This window comes from Malus sylvestris, chromosome 11 (assembly GCF_916048215.2).
Source record: "Malus sylvestris chromosome 11, drMalSylv7.2, whole genome shotgun sequence".
Lineage (NCBI taxonomy): Eukaryota > Viridiplantae > Streptophyta > Magnoliopsida > Rosales > Rosaceae > Malus > Malus sylvestris.
In genome coordinates, this window is record NC_062270.1 from 4,107,786 (window position 1) to 4,124,418 (window position 16,633).

The 16,633-nt window shown below is 37.1% G+C and overlaps 2 protein-coding genes across 2 annotated transcripts; one reads left to right on the forward strand and one right to left on the reverse strand.

Annotated features, from left to right (window-relative positions):
- The first annotated feature begins 10,707 nt into the window (after positions 1-10,707).
- LOC126589682 (cytochrome P450 714C2-like) lies at positions 10,708-14,033 on the forward strand. Its single transcript, XM_050255057.1, has 5 exons — positions 10,708-11,103; positions 11,812-12,038; positions 12,190-12,437; positions 12,822-13,176; positions 13,432-14,033. The coding sequence occupies exons 1-5, from the start codon at positions 10,818-10,820 to the stop codon at positions 13,873-13,875; spliced, it is 1,560 nt and encodes a 519-aa protein (XP_050111014.1). The 5' UTR covers positions 10,708-10,817; the 3' UTR covers positions 13,876-14,033.
- A 363-nt stretch (positions 14,034-14,396) lies between these two features.
- LOC126589683 (NAD(P)H-quinone oxidoreductase subunit N, chloroplastic-like) lies at positions 14,397-15,797 on the reverse strand. Its single transcript, XM_050255058.1, has 4 exons — positions 15,272-15,797; positions 15,037-15,153; positions 14,857-14,942; positions 14,397-14,758 (listed from the first exon to the last, which is right to left on the reverse strand). The coding sequence occupies exons 1-4, from the start codon at positions 15,701-15,703 to the stop codon at positions 14,698-14,700; spliced, it is 696 nt and encodes a 231-aa protein (XP_050111015.1). The 5' UTR covers positions 15,704-15,797; the 3' UTR covers positions 14,397-14,697.
- Positions 15,798-16,633: the final 836 nt, after the last annotated feature.

The window sequence follows — 16,633 nt, forward strand, 5'->3', positions numbered from 1 at the left end:
CATTGTTGTCCCCCTTCTTTATTAGACAAAGGAAGCTTCTGTTTTTCTAATGCTACAAAGGTCAAATGAGTGGGATTGAAAACCCCATTGTCTGTCGAGTGATGATGACAAAGTAAAGCACAAAACAAATGTATTTACTTTCTTATTTTTATTAGCCAAATGGAGTGGGCAGATTTGGCCATAACGTTTAGTGGACCAAAATTCCTTAGATTTCAATGAATGAGATGTCCTTAGAAAGCTTGAAAGGTCTGCTTCAAAAGCTAAGAAGGAAGTTTCCTCAATTTAGGCTTTAATTATGTACTTATCTCTTATGCAACCTTCAGAGGTCCAAACTGCCTTGTCAGCACGCTGACCTGTCTTCATTCTTAAGCTGGGAACAATTGGCTGGCAATTTTGAGCTGAAAATTTGATATGATCATCTTCGATCTCTTGTGAATCAGCTCCAACTGGAATCACTAAAAAATTCCAACGTTTGCATACTTTTCCACCAAACTCAATCTTGTTGCTCCTAGAAACACAAAATGGCAAAACTCATAAATACTCAAAACTTCCAACTAAACTAGACAATAAAAGAAATATAAAACGGGGAAAATATATAGTATAAATATTGGTTCATCACTATGGTGTAGGGTGCATGGCGAAGGTGGAGGTGAGGGTCAGGACTCAGGAGAGGAATAGTATGCAGACTTGCAGAGAGATGAGAAGTGTTCTATACTTCTATTCAACTGGGTTTGAATAAGAGCATTATTAAATTGTTTAATATTTTAATATTGGTAATTCAATAAATTTGTATACAATTTTAATTTTTTGGAATAAAGGCTTGAAATAAAACAAATTAAAATGTTATTAAAAATAAATATACGGATGAAATAAAACAAAATAGAACAAGGGTATTTTAGTAATCATATTGATTTTTATTCTGATTTAGGTGAATTAGTAAACAACTTACATGGACTCAACATCATTGCTACTCCGATTCCATACAATTTTAGTAAACAACTTCAACATGAATCTGATTCTGATTCCACCTCATTTCAATTCCTCCTCAATCCAATTCATCTCAATCTGATTACGGATTAGTAAACGTACCCTATAAAGGATAATCATCCCTTTTTCTTACGCATAGCATAGTTTTTACAACTGATGAACATTCATCTTTTATATTCCATTCTTCTCTGCTTTCAGTCTTACATTAAGAATTTACGACGCACAACGTTGGGCATGTATGCGCATGTGCTTGGTTGCACAAAGAGATTTTTCCGGATTTCTTTCACAAAGGTTACCGAATCAAGTAATTTAGGTTTTTGAAATTTCATCCAACGATCTACATGTTTTAATTCTTTAAAAGTTATGATAATTTTTGACAATTTGATGAAATTTCACATACCCAGATCACTTAATTTGGTAATCATGGTGGAAGAGATCAGTTCCTTGCGCTTGTTTGATCCGTCAAGTTAGGCTAAGAAAGTTTTTCTTTCATGAGTCACGGCGTGTCAAATCATGGGTCAGACGTAAATGTGGGATCAATTTTACCCATGACCTTTGACGCCTTATTATTGGACGACGACAACCCCTTAAAACAAAACAAAAACCTGGTAGCTTCCAACAACCATACCCTCACGTCATAGCTAGGTTAAAAGCATGATTGATTTAACGCCATATTATTAGAGTTAGGTCCGGCAAGCAGTCATGTTTTTTGTGTTTATATCGGTTTCATATCATATTTATTATCTTAAGAAGTTGTGTCATGTCAAACTTATAATTTTAACTAGTTTTTAACACATGACCCAAAAACAACCCAATTAATTAACAGATCGTATCATTTCATGTCCGATTAATAGGTCATGCAAGAATATTGTTATGCTTAATGTTTATGTCTGACAAACAATATCTTATCGAATTTTTAATTGACAATCCAATAACTACCCAACACGTTAATGGATTATTCAATAACAACCTGACTCATTATCTTCGTGTCGCTTGTGTCAAGTAACAACCACGCCCTCACATCATAGGTTAAAAGGCAAGATCGATTTTGCCCATGACTTTTAATGCCTTATTATTGGCGACCCCTCCCCACCACACGACAATCCTGGTAGCTTCTAACCACCACCCTCTCACGTAGACGTACCATTGCTAAAAGAAAATTGAATTAGGTAGTTGTCGTTTATCTTAATAGAATCCACGATATCATCGTCCAATGGCTGACAAATCTTACACTAATTTTTTAGGATAAACTGTCATTTTAATCATTGAATTATCATTTGAATGAAAATTAAGTCTATAAACTATCTTTTCAGAAATATTAGTCATTAGATGATGATATCTTGGAGTCTATTAAGAACAACAACAACTACCTAATAATTCAATAACTTAATTTTTATTAAGGTGATAGTTCTGGGACTAAATCAACATTTCACTTTTTTTTTTATTCAGAGTTCACAGTATACTTTTCAACCTATATATACCAACTTAGAATTCTTTTTTCAATTACACAAAATTGAACTGACTTGACTAAACTCAAATATGCATTTTAGAATTCTTGTTAGGACAATCATAACTTGTTTTTAAGGTTGTAGGCTTGCAATTCAAGTAATTAAGAGTGATGTGATATTAATAAACAGAAAAACAAAATTGATATTTTACAATAAATTGATAACACTACAATACATGATGGTGCGGCAATCTTACATAAAAACCCCATGGATAATAGCTATTCAAATGAATAGAGGGACATTTATACCTCTTGTGCGGAAGCTTGGATCTCGACATACTCCTACAAACACGAACCAAAGTGTAGAACCTCCTTGTTGGCACGTCTTAATCATCTCAAAACCAAATAAAATGATTGAATTATGGAATCTAATGTTCAATGCTTACTAATTCATTGTATTAACAAGAGGTGACTTAGTTTTTCTTATTAGATGTTCTAGCTCCTTGTATTATTAAACTTCGTATTAATTTTTTGTTTTGCGAGTACAAAGTTATGAAAAAGTGAGTTATAATTTAATCAAGTAGACAATGTTTTGAACATTTAAAGTTTGTTTGGATGTACTTTTAAAATGACTGAAAGCGCTTTTAGAGAAAGTATTTTTAAGATCCAAAAGCACTTTAAGTGATTTCTACAAGAATCACTAGTTATGTGCTTCTTCCAGGAAGCTCTTTAAGTGCTTTTTCAGGATTTATTAGCGTTTTACTAAGAATTGTTTCCAAAAATATTTTCACCTAAAGTACTTTCAGTCATTTTAAAAGCACATCCAAACAAATTCTTAATGAACCCCAATTCAACTTATCTGCATTTAAATAAGACTCGACCTGATGTGCATAATTTGTATGGACTTGCGACACCACGTGGTCTTACACATTACTTTATAAACCCTAGACAAAGAGTAAGAAATGGTTTAATGACATCAGAGTAAGAAATTGTTTATGACATCAGAGTTGCGATTGCCTTACCCACACGCACTCGGACCAGGATCCTCTCCTGAGCTAAGGATGAGGATCCTCCTAACCAAGGAGTGTGGGTCGTTGGATGAAAATCCAACGGCTACAATTATTATAACTTTAAAGGGACCCCCTGTTTGTAGCCGTTGGATGAAATCCAACGGCCCATACTTCTTAGTCAGGAGGATCCTCATCCTTAACTCAGGAGAGGATCCTAGTCCTACGCACTCGGGTAACCCCAGCCAAAGAGTAAGAAATGGTTTAATGTCATTAATACTAACCAACGCATGATTTGATGTCCAAAATACAAAAGCTAAGAGACCAATAACTACTGGTCAAAGTCATCATGTGGAAATTCACATTGCTTTAGACATTCACACAACTTTAGCAGTGAATATTCGACTACTTTTGAAGTGCTCATGTGAAGCCTCAGTACTCGGAAGTACCCCATAAGGGGGAGGCACTGGAGATTGATTATGTGGCACCCCAGTACTTGGCAAAATACCAGAAGGGGAAGGCATCAGTTGCTTTCGGAATTTAGCAACGAACTTTTGGTGATCACTTTGAATCCGACATTCGGATTCCTGCAGCTGACCGAGCTTTCTTTTCATGCTCGTTGAGTAATTATTTGCAAGCACGTGTAACACTTTATTCTCGTGCTTGAGCACTCTTATATCTTGTTTAAGACTTGCCACCTCAGCCATCAATGATTCAACTTGGCAAGTTTGAGCAAGTAGGCGTTGGCCCATATTGGATACATAGCCCACACACTGAACACTGAGAGCCAATGAGTCTTGAACGGCCGACTCATTAGACCATTTTGAAAGGATCCTGTTATCCTTTGAAGTGAGAAGATTCCTAGCTATCACAGTAGCGGTTATGTTATTCTTCATCACAGAGTCCCCAACCGTAAGAGGACCATTAGAAGATAAGAAGGACATGCGCCATATATTATCCTGACGCTGCTCGTCTGTATCACTCATAAGACTCAAATCTAAGCAAATGTTAAATGGGCAAGTCATTTTCAGAAATGCTGAAGGAAAAAAGAGGTCAAGTAAAATTTCAAAAGTGCAAGAATGAGGAAATTTCTAAAGGCAACAACTTTATGAGCATACTCTTAAACACAATTGATGTCTCTATAAAAGAAGAGACAACAGAGCCACTCGTTCAGAGATCGAAGAGGGACCACTCTCCGAATTTCAAAAGCCAGATTTTCCTGAATAAAGTTCGTTGGCATTTTTCAGACGCAATCTCAGCTTTTTTGGATATCGCATGCAACTTTGTCAAAGATCTCTGACAAAGTTGAAAACGCGTAAATCTTACTGTTCTAATTACACCACAGTTGCTGACAAGAGTAAAGGCACAACACCACTACCTGCTATTGAAAAATCTCTATATATGTCGATCTCCGTTTTCCATAACAAGGCAAACCTGCAAGAATACCTAACTCTTCCTCATCTCCAAGAATGCATCTTCAACAAAATATCTTGAAATACTCATTTTTCTTCCTCTCCGAGAATACCTCTTCAAAACAAGTCACACAAGAGCAAGAGTATCTCATATCATGCAATCTCCCTGTCATTTCCTTTGTTCTTGTTCTTACCTGCAAAGACAAGGATAAAGAAAGCAATATGTCGAAACCTCCACTCAAACCCCCGGTAAGGAACCAACTGCCTGGAACCTTTCCTGATTGCTTACCTAGTATTGCTCTCGAGTAGCTATCTTCAACTGTTGTTGGAGTTGGGTCTCCAGTCACCAATAAGTGATAAACCATCCAAATGCAAGGGTTGCATTCCACTTATGCATCAGAGGGCAAATACTGCAGGAGAATATGCCACACATGCATAGGGGGAAACCAGGGAAAATACTACTTAAGCAAGGGAAGCAAGTAAGGCAAGTGAAAATGATACATTTAAGCATGTGGAGACAAGTGCAACAAATACGTGCTGATTCGTCCCCGACAAAACCGAAGATCACTTGCCACGTGAAGCTCCTTATGGTCCAATTTCATTCAAGATCAAACCTCGAAGCCCTTGAAGAAATCACAAGTCCGATTCAAAATCAAGTGTCCACCACCCTTGAATCTAATTCCGTTCTAGATAAAATGAGTAAATTCAGACCTTTGGGGTAAGTCTAGCAGAAGGCCCTCCAACCTAGTTCAAGAACAAGCATGTGGAAAGTTAACAACAAGTAAAGCATTTCTTTCAGCAACTCTTCTCGTTAAGAGACTGAAGCAGAATGATCAACGATCAGCCTAAATGATTTGAAATCAGGGGGAGATATTCATCAGGGGGAGCATCCAAGACAGATCAATATTTTAATAAGTCAATCGAAGACTTGTGGCCATCCAAGGGGGAGTGTTGTAAATATGGTGGATGTCCACGCTGGCCACTAATCCACTAAGCTACAAGTGGGAATAAAGGTTGTCTTTCGCTGTCTGCCAAAGCTTACTCCCTACGACTCATGTTTTCTATATAAATGCAACACACACCAAACATAGGTGAGTGACTCACGGTAGAGAGAGATGAAAGAAGAGGAAGAGAGAAAAAGAGATGAGATAATAGAGAGAGTTATCTTTGTACTCCTATTATTCCAAATTATAATGAAAGCACCACTGCTGCCCCGAGGATGTACTCCAACCTTGTAAATTTTGTGTCTTGTTTCTTTTATTCCACTACACACACTGTCGATTTTACAACAACCCTCACGTTATAGCTAGGTTAAAAGCATGATCGATTTAACGCCTTATTATTAGAGTTAGGTCTCGCAAGTGTTTATATCGTTTTCATATCATATTTATTATCTTAAGGAGCTGTGTCATGTCAAACTCGTAATCTTAACTAGTTCTTAACAAATGACCCAATTAATTAACAGATCGTGTCATTTCATGTCCGATTAATAGGTCATGCAAGAATATTGTTATGCCTAATGTTTAGGTCTGATAAACAATATCTTATCGAATTTTTAATGGATGATCCGATAACTACCCAACACTTTAATGGATTACTCAATAACAACCCGACTCATTATATTCGTGTTGTTTGTGTCAAGTTCTAACAACCACACCTTCACGTCATAGGTTAAAAGCAAGATCGATTTTGCCCATGACTTTTAATGCCTTATTATTGGCAAACCCTCCCCACCACACGACAATCCTGGTAGCTTCTAACAACCACCCTCTCACGTAGACGTACCATTGCTAAAAGAAAATTGAATTAGGTAGTTGTTGTTGGAAGTTTTGAGACTCTTGTCCCACATTGGGGAAAACAAGATTCCCAATGGCCTTTATATAGATTTAGTGCTTTAGTCTAGTAATTAGAACATGGACCATTTGGAATGGATTGAAGGCTTGGGCCTTATGGTTGTGTGGATTAGGCTTGTATAATATAGTCTAAATACAATTAATATTAATTAATCAAGACAAGGGCCTTCCTTGGGGCACTTAGGGCCTTGGAATTTAAAATTAATCTGATTCATTATTTTTATTTTTTGAATTAAGTTTTTAATTAATTTATTAATTAAAAACGTTTTGATTAAAAGACACAGCTCTTAGAAAGAGTTGTGTACCTTCAAATACACTGAACATGTATTTGAAAGGGTGTGAAACAACCTATATATATGCAATCACAGTATCCAAATGTATCATCTTTCTTGCTCTTTTCTTCCGTACGAATTTTCTAGAGAGTAAACACACAAAAAGCAAATTTGCTAGAGTTCTAGAATCCAGTGCGGATTGTAGAATTAGGTCGTTGAATCCTGGTCGAGCAGACGTTGTAGAACCACAAGCACATGAGTGGGACGTAAATACTGTTTGAAGGACATAGCTTTTACGCTAGCCTCTTCCTTCTGTAATCAAGTTAGTAACATCAATATTCTTATATTAATTTCTGTATTATTGTGTAATTTTCGTTTTGCATAGCAAGTATATTTTGGTTAATAAAATATTAGAATTTTTGTTATTTTTGTTTATTTCTGAATTGTTCTCCAACAATTGTCGTTTATCTTAATAGAATCCACGATATCATCGTCCAATGGCTGACAAAACTTACACTAATTTTTTAAGGATAAACTATCATTTTAATCATTGAATTATCATTTGAATGAAAATTAAGTCTATAAACTATGTTTTCAGAAATATTAGTCATTAGATGATGATATCTTGGAGTCTATTAAGAACAACAACAACAACAACAACCTAATAATTCAATGACTTAATTTTTACTAAGGTGATAGTTCTGGAACTAAATCGACCTTTCACATATTTTTTTATTCAGAGTTCACAGTATACTTTTCAACCTATATATACCAACTTAGAATTCTTTTTTTGAATTACACAAAATTGAACTGACTTGACTAAACTCAAATCTGCATTTTAGCATTCTTGTTAGGACAATCATAACTTGTTTTTAAGGTTGTAGGCTTGCAATTCAAGTAATTAAGAGTGATGTGATATTAATAAACAGAAAAACAAAATTGATATTTTACAATAAATTGATAACACTACAATACATGATGGTGTGACAATCTTACATAAAAACCCCATGGATAATAGCTATTCAAATGAATAGAGGGACATTTATACCTCTTGTGCGGAAACTTAAATCTAGACATACTCCTACAAACACAAACCAAGGTGTAGAACCTCGTTGTTGGCACGTCTTCCTCATCTCAAAACCAAATAAAATGATTGAATTATGGAATCTAATGTTCAATGCTTACTAATTCATTGTATTAACAAGAGGTGACTTAATTTTTCTTATTAGATGTTCTAGCTCCTTGTATTATTAAACTTCGTATTAATTTTCTTGTTTTGCGAGTACAAAGTTATGAAAAAGTGAGTTATAATTTAATCAAGTAGACAATGTTTTGAATATTTAAAGTTCGTTTAGATGTGCTTTTAAAATGACTGAAAGCGCTTTTAGAGAAAGTATTTTTGGGTTTCAAAAGCACTTTAAGTGATTTCTACGAGAAGCACTAGTTATGTGCTTCTTCCAGGAAGCACTTTAAGTGCTTTTTCAGGATTTATTAGCATTTTACTAAGGATTGTTTCAAAAAATATTTTCACCTAAAATACTTTCAGTCATTTTAAAAGCACATCCAACGAATTTTTAATCAACCCCAATTCAACTTATCTGCATTTAAATAAGACCCGACCTGATGTGCGTAATTTGTATGGACTTGTGACACCACGTGGTCTTACACATTACTTTATAAACCCTAGACAAAGAGTAAGAAATGGTTTAATGACATCAGAGTAAGAAATGGTTTATGACATCAGAGTTGCGATTGCCTTACCCACACGCACTCGGGTGACCCCAGACAAAGACTAAGAAATGGTTTAAGGTCATCAATAATACCAAAGGAAAACTAATGAAAAGGGCTTGAAAACTTTGAGTTTTAATGATAAGGACAAAATAAAGGGTAAAGTGAATAGTACCAGGATTGACTTTTTAGTGTAAAAATGTGGTTTTTCGTTAAAGTGAACAGTACCGGGTGCTTTTCGTTAAAGTTCCCTAATACCAATGCATGATTTGATGTCCAATACGGACCAGGATCCTCTCCTGAGCTAAGGATGAGGATTCTCTTGACCAAAGAGTGTGGGCCGTTGGATGAAAATCCAACGGCTACAAACATGGAGGTCCCTTTAAAGTTATAATAATTGTAGCCGTTGAATTTTCATCCAACGGCCCACACTCCTTGATCAAGAGGATCCTCATCCTTAGCTCAGGAGAGGATCCTGGTCCGTCCAATACAAAAGCTAAGAGACCAATAACTACTGGTCAAAGTCATTAGATGATGATATCCTGGAGTCTATTAAGAACAACAACAACAACAACTACCTAATAATTCAATAACTTAATTTTTATTAAGGTGATAGTTCTGGGACTAAATCGACATTTCACATCTTTTTATATTCAGAGTTCACAGTATACTTTTCAACCTATATATACCAACTTAGAATTCTTTTTTCAATTACACAAAATTGAACTGACTTGACTAAACTCAAATCTGCATTTTAGAATTCTTGTTAGGACAATCATAACTTGTTTTTAAGGTTGTAGGCTTACAATTCAAGTAATTAAGAGTGATGTGATATTACTAATCCACTTGTTATAATAAACAGAAAAACAAAATTGATATTTTACAATAAATTGATAACACTACAATACATGATGGTGTGACAATCTTACATAAAAACCCCATGGATAATAGCTATTCAAATGAATAGAGGGACATTTAGACCTCTTGTGCGGAAGCTTGGATCTTGACATACTCCTTCAAACACGAACCAAAGTGTAGAACCTCCTTGTTGGCACGTCTTAATCATCTCAAAACCAAATAAAATGATTGAATTATGGAATCTAATGTTCAATGCTTACTAATTCATTGTATTAACAAGAGGTGACTTAATTTTTCTTATTAGATGTTCTAGCTCCTTGTATTATTAAACTTCGTATTAATTTTTTTGTTTTGCGAGTACAAAGTTATGAAAAAGTGAGTTATAATTTAATCAAGTAGACAATGTTTTGAATATTTAAAGTTCGTTTGGATGTGCTTTTAAAATGATTGAAAGCACTTTTAGAGAAAATATTTTTGAGTTCCAAAAGCACTTTAAGTGATTTCTACGAGAATCACTAGTTATGTGCTTCTTCCAGGAAGCACTTTAAGGGCTTTTTTCAGGATTTATTAACGTTTTACTAAGGATTGTTTCAAAAAATATTTTCACCTAAAGTACTTTCAATCATTTTAAAAGCACATCCAAACGAAATTTTAATCAACCCCAATTCAACTTATCTGCATTTAAATAAGACCCGACCTGATGTGCGTAATTTGTATGGACTTGTGACACCACGTGGTCTTACACATTACTTTATAAACCCTAGACAAAGAGTAAGAAATGGTTTAATGACATCAGAGTAAGAAATGGTTTATGACACCAGAGTTGCGATTGCCTTACCCACACGCACTCGGGTGAACCCAGACAAAGAGTAAGAAATGGTTTAAGGTCATCAATACTAACCAACGCATGATTTGATGTCCAAAATACAAAAGCTAAGAGACCAATAACTACTGGTCAAAGTCATCATGTGGAAATTCACATTGCTTTAGACATTCACACTACTTTTGCAGTGAACATTCGACTGCTTTTACAAGACGTGTGAGTTTTTAATTTATGAAATTTGCTTTAAAATTTTATCGACCGTACAGTGGTTGTTGAACTTTGGACTTGCAGTTAACGTAGGAATTCCAGTTGCACAGAACCGTGACTTGACAACCTTAAAATGAATTAGCCATTCTTGAGCACCGTATATAATGATGTGTAAGGCGGTTGCAAGGGTTTCCCATCTGCATGAACTAGTCAAATTGCATCAATGGAGCTCCTCCAATTTGATTCAAAACTGTTGACGTCCCTTGTGTTGCTAGGGTTCATAGGATTGTTGGCACGTCTCTACAATGGGCATGTGGCGAAGCCGAAGAGGCTTCGTTCCTTGCTAACCAAGCAAGGAATCAATGGACCTCCACAAACTCTTCTGCTGGGAAATATTTTGGAGATCAAGGAGGCTCGAGGCTCCAGCAATTCTACCATTGAACCCCCGATCTCTCACAATTGTGCTGCTCTTCTCTTTCCATTTTTTGAGAAGTGGAGGAAACTTTATGGTATAAATAATAATATGCATATAATTATCCATTTAGTACTATGTTTATGATCATGATCCTCTCCTCATCACATACGAGGATAACTTTCATGGAAGGGGTCGGACATATATGTCTGTCATATATAGCATATCAGTTTTTCCTTTATATTTTACTTGGATCTGTTTTTATGCTATTGGCTATTCTGTTGATTCTTCTCCAAATAGGAACCACCGATTTACAAATATTATTAACCACAGAATTTAGTGAGCCGTGCCAAATCTTTCTATGGATTGCTTCTTTAGCCTCTTTCGCCATCAAGGTACCTATGGTACCAGTTCATATTTGGTTACCTGAAGCTCATGTAGAGGCACCTACGGCAGGATCTGTCATCTTGGCAGGAATTCCTTTAAAATTGAGAACCTACGGGTTTTTAAGATTTTCAATACCCATGCGGATACGAAACAGAGAGAGGAGGAGGGGGTGGGTGGGTATTTAGTACTATGTTTATGATCATGATCCTCTCCTCATCACATACGAGGACAACTTTCATGAAAGGGATCGGATACGAAACCCCCTCCCCCCCTGGGGGGGAGTGTATCTCCGGATACGAAAGTTTATGCATATATAATCATATTCAAATTTTATGGCCATTAGAAAATTAAGTTGATTTTTTCTCAATGATGAAATTCTGACTACTGATTAACGGCTAGTGGGAAATATTTTGTACAGGTGAAGTATTTGTGTTTGCACTTGGAAACACACAAATATTATACGTGAACCAACCTGATGCAGTGAGGGAGATTACAACATGCACATCCTTGGACTTGGGGAAACCAACGTATCAATTTAAAGAACGCGGTCCTTTGCTCGGTCAAGGTATTTTAACCTCAAATGGCGCCTCATGGGTGCATCAGCGCAAAATCATTGCTCCTGAACTATACATGGACAAGGTTAAGGTATATATACTCTTAAGCAGTCATTAAACGATCAAGGGTGTAGTAATCTTAGTGGTAGCCCTTGGTGTAGTATTAGAAATAGAAAGATGGTTGAAAAAAAATCTCTAGGCCACCTTTGTTTTGATTATACTTATATATGGTCACCCCACAGGGAATGATTAACTTAATCGCGGAGTCTACGGTTACACTGATAAATTCATGGAACAGTAGAATTGAGGCAGAAGGAGGAATTTCTGACATAAAAATAGACAGCTACATGGGAAGCTTCTCTGGCGATGCTATCTCAAGAGCTTGTTTTGGAAGCAACTATTCCAAAGGGGAGGAGATATTTCAGAAACTAAAGAAACTCCAGGAGGCTATGGGCAGGAAAGCTTTTCTGGCCGGAATTCCTGGAATGAGGTACTCACCATTGCGAAAACGTATCTACATCTAGGATGCTGTTGTGGTGGTATCCCAAGCTAATCATGCACTACCATAGGTTTCAACATTTCCGCATAACAACAGTTGATTGGCTTGAGATATCGTCATGGCATCCTTGTTGCGGAGAAGTTCTTCTCCACTATTAGGTCTTCCTTATATAAATCCATAACCAACTATGTAAATTTGGCCAAATCTTTGTTCATTTCATATATACACATATATGCGGTAACATCTTTTGTAGGTATTCAGGTACTCTCACATAATTGATTAACTTGGTCTGCAGATGTTGTACATATAACACTATTCTTGAAATCAATACTTGTTTACCCATAATCTTATTAATTAATCGTAATCTTGTTGCAGACACCTTCCCACAAAGAGCAATACGGAAGTTTGGACCTTAGAAAAGGAGGCTAGCTCTTTGATACAGCAGGTAGTGAAGGAAAGGCAGGCAGCAGAATATGAGAAGGACATATTGCAAATTATTCTTGAGGGTGCTAAAAACAGTAACCTGAGCCAGGAGGCAACAGACCGCTTCATCGTTGATAACTGCAAGAACATATACTTGGCCGGGTATGAAACCACAGCAGTTGCAGCCACATGGTGCCTCATGCTGTTGGCTTCGAACCAAGAATGGCAAGAACGTGTCAGAGCCGAGGCTCATCAAATTTGCCAGGGCCGCATTCCAGATGCTGAAATGGTTCGTAACATGAAAAAGGTATTTGATCTTTACATGACTATGATATATGTTTTATTATTATACTCCCTGATTAAGATGTATGTTTACATGATCAACGTTTGGAATTCTTCCATGTTTGAAAGATATATTGCTGTGATAATGCTATGAAATTAAAGTCTTGCAAAGTAGTATACTGTATACAACGCCTTGAGATCTCTAATCTCAGCGCCCTTTAGAATTTTGGGTTTCATGTATCAGTTACCATAAACTTGACCTTTTGAATTATGTGTGCAGCTAACAATGGTGATTCATGAATCATTGCGTCTATATCCCCCAGTTAGTGTGGTGTCAAGGGAGGCATTGAAGGACATGAAGTTCGGGGACATTCATGTCCCAAAAGGTGTCAATGTTTGGACCATGGTGGTGACACTGCACACTGATCCGGAAGTATGGGGACCAGATTCGTACGCATTTAAACCCGATAGGTTTGCGAATGGGATCACAGGCGCTTGCAAGCTTCCACACTTGTACATGCCATTCGGAGTTGGTCCTCGAATCTGTCTAGGACAGTACTTTGCCATGGTTGAGCTCAAGGTACTGATAGCTCTCATAGTATCCAACTTCTCCTTCTCACTTTCTCCCAAGTACCGCCATGCACCTACACTTAGATTAGTTGTGGAGCCGGAACATGGTGTTGATCTCTTGGTGAAGAAGTTACGACAAGAAGCAGCTAAATAACCATTGTGCTGAAAAATAAGAGAGGCTGGTTAGGCCCCCTGCTCTCTAGAGTTTAGTCTGTTCACTTGGTGTTGCTGGTTCCAATAAGGCTTGTTTATTTGTACTGCGCTTGTAACTATATACTGAAATTTCATAATAACGAGTTCGTTTTTCTTCTATCCCCCGTCAATTTAAAGTAGCTATCTATTTTTGAGGTTCCACCATAAAACCGATTGCCAAAATGGGGAGAGGCCATATATACTCCACAATTATTGCTATATACTCAATGTATAAAACAAATCGACGGAGTTGACATCAATCGTGCAAACAAGGGCCCATCCATGAGCGACAGTCTTGACATTCCAGAATCTGTTGGTGTATCTGCCCAGTTGCCAACTCGTTTGTCATCAAGACTAGTTGATTTAGACATGGAAGACGTGGGAAAGAGGAGAACTTAGATTCTGACTTGTACAGTTCGAAGCATCCTCTGTTTTTCCCTTCCAGGAAAAATGAGAGACGGATAACTTAGAGGAGATTGAAGGTGAGCACAATCTTTACCAATTTTCTCATCAGAGCAATGCAACAGATGTTTGTTTGGTTCTTAGTCGGATGACATCGTCAAAATTGTCTGTCGGATGAAAGCGGATTGATTACAATGTTTCGATGAAACAATTATGTACACTTTGACATGTGATCGGGAAAAATGCAGCACCGCTAAACAACGGCAATAGTGAAAACTATAGCGTATTTCTTGTTCCATGGATAAACAAAATGCAGCACTGCTAAACAACGGAAAGTCCAGGATGAGTGCGACTTGAATTCATGGGTTGTCTTTGCTATTGTTCATGCCTCGTTAGCAGTTAGTCCCGAAATTTCTTTGAGTGGCTTCCACACAAATTTCCTCCTGCCAATATATCGGTTTTTTTGACATGATCTTTGCCATGAAAGTACGCATGAACACCTAAAAATGTATGGAAAAAAAGAGAAGACATTTGGCATTACCAGTTTCCGCACTCCGCGATGACCCTGACTTTGGGACGGAGGGTGGGAAGCAGAGCAAGAAACTGCAATTCCGCCTTCGACAGAACCTGAAGTACATGGGACAACATTAATGTGCTTGAATTCCTATTTTGCTTCGGGAAGTGATTTTCGCAGTCCGCTTTTGTTTACAAGAGTAAATACCTTGGCTTCAATGATCCAGACTACAAGGCCTTTGGCCTTCGGAGGCAGAGCGGCAAGCCTGTAATCCACCTCTGGTGGGAAGTACCATCTTGATATGGGCTGCTTCCCTAGATGAGGCTACTTTCCAACAATAATCATTTGAGTAAGAAGAATACAAGAAAATGGCCTCTACAATTTGACATGAACACGAAAAGTAATAATCTGATAACATAACATGTTAGATATCTAAACTTACCGGACAAACGGGGTGGACCTTGGTGAGGGTGGTCTCAGGATCACCGAGCCCTCGCGCACTGAGGTCCAGAAAATAGTAGCCCTGGTACGTCAGGCGGTTAAGATAACGCCCCTCGTACCCTCCTTCATGGGGAGAGTAGACAGCAAGGGCCTTGTGTTCTTCGACGTCAGAAAGCCAACGGCCAAGATCAAATCTCACCAAGTCTCCTCCTATGAAGTCCTCTATCCCTCTCCCACACCTTATCATTCCAGCCCTCTTGGATGCCTTACCATTTCCATGTCCCCCACACATTCCCACCATTAGCACCATGCTTCTGTTTCCCTTCAGCCCATTGTTTCCGATGAAGCTGCTTCGAGGCGGTGGCTGCTTGTGCCGGAGATTCGCGGAGACGGGAAGATTCGTTCCATGCTTGAAGCAGTTTGCAGCCGCCATATTCTAACTGGAAGGAAGATAGTGATGGTGTGGGAGAAAATGCCATTAGCGGGAAGGAAATGGAAATTAGATAAAAGGTTGTGAAAGAAACAATGCCAAGACACTGCGTTTGTATGGTGGGCAATGAAGATAAGAAATCACAACTCTCTCCTGTACTAAAATGTATGGTGCTTGTGTTTGTGGGGAAAATAATAAACTCATTTTTTTTTTTTTAATTTTTTTTTTAGGAGATGTTTGAAAGTACTTTTAAAATGATTGAATTAGGAAGAAGCACAGTTATGTGCTTTTTTTAAGAAGCACTTGATGGTTTTCACAATTCACTTGTGTTTTTACTAATGACTGGTTCAAAAACATTTTCATCGAAAACGCTTTTAGTCATTGTAAAAGTACTTCCAAACGAGCTCTTCAAAATTTTAAAATATATTTTGGAATTATATTAAGGATATGTTGAGTAAAACTTTAATTTTTTTTATTATAGAAAGTGAAAGTTATGTTGATGACAGTCGTGCATGGATATGAGACGTAATTACATACATTGTCGATTTGGTGAATCTCATATTTCATTCGCCTTCTATCAACGTTAAAAGTTAAACATTGTAAAATGTGTTGTGAAATTATAAGGATATCTTGAGTAAAGCTTATATTTTTCTAATTCTAGAATGTAAGAGATGCGTTAAGGACAATCGGTGCAAGCTACCATAAACTATCTGCAAGTTGCCATAAACTATCGAGTTGGTGAATCGCACAATACATATCGATTTTGGAATGTATTTTGAAAGTATGTTAGGAATGTTGAGTAAAACTTTCATCTTTAAATTATTAAAAAGTAGGAGCTACGTCAGGATGTTCATGCGCAGTGACATAACGTACACTAAATTCTTGGTTTCATGGACTCACAATGGAGATCCATTCCATCAACGTTTCACTTTA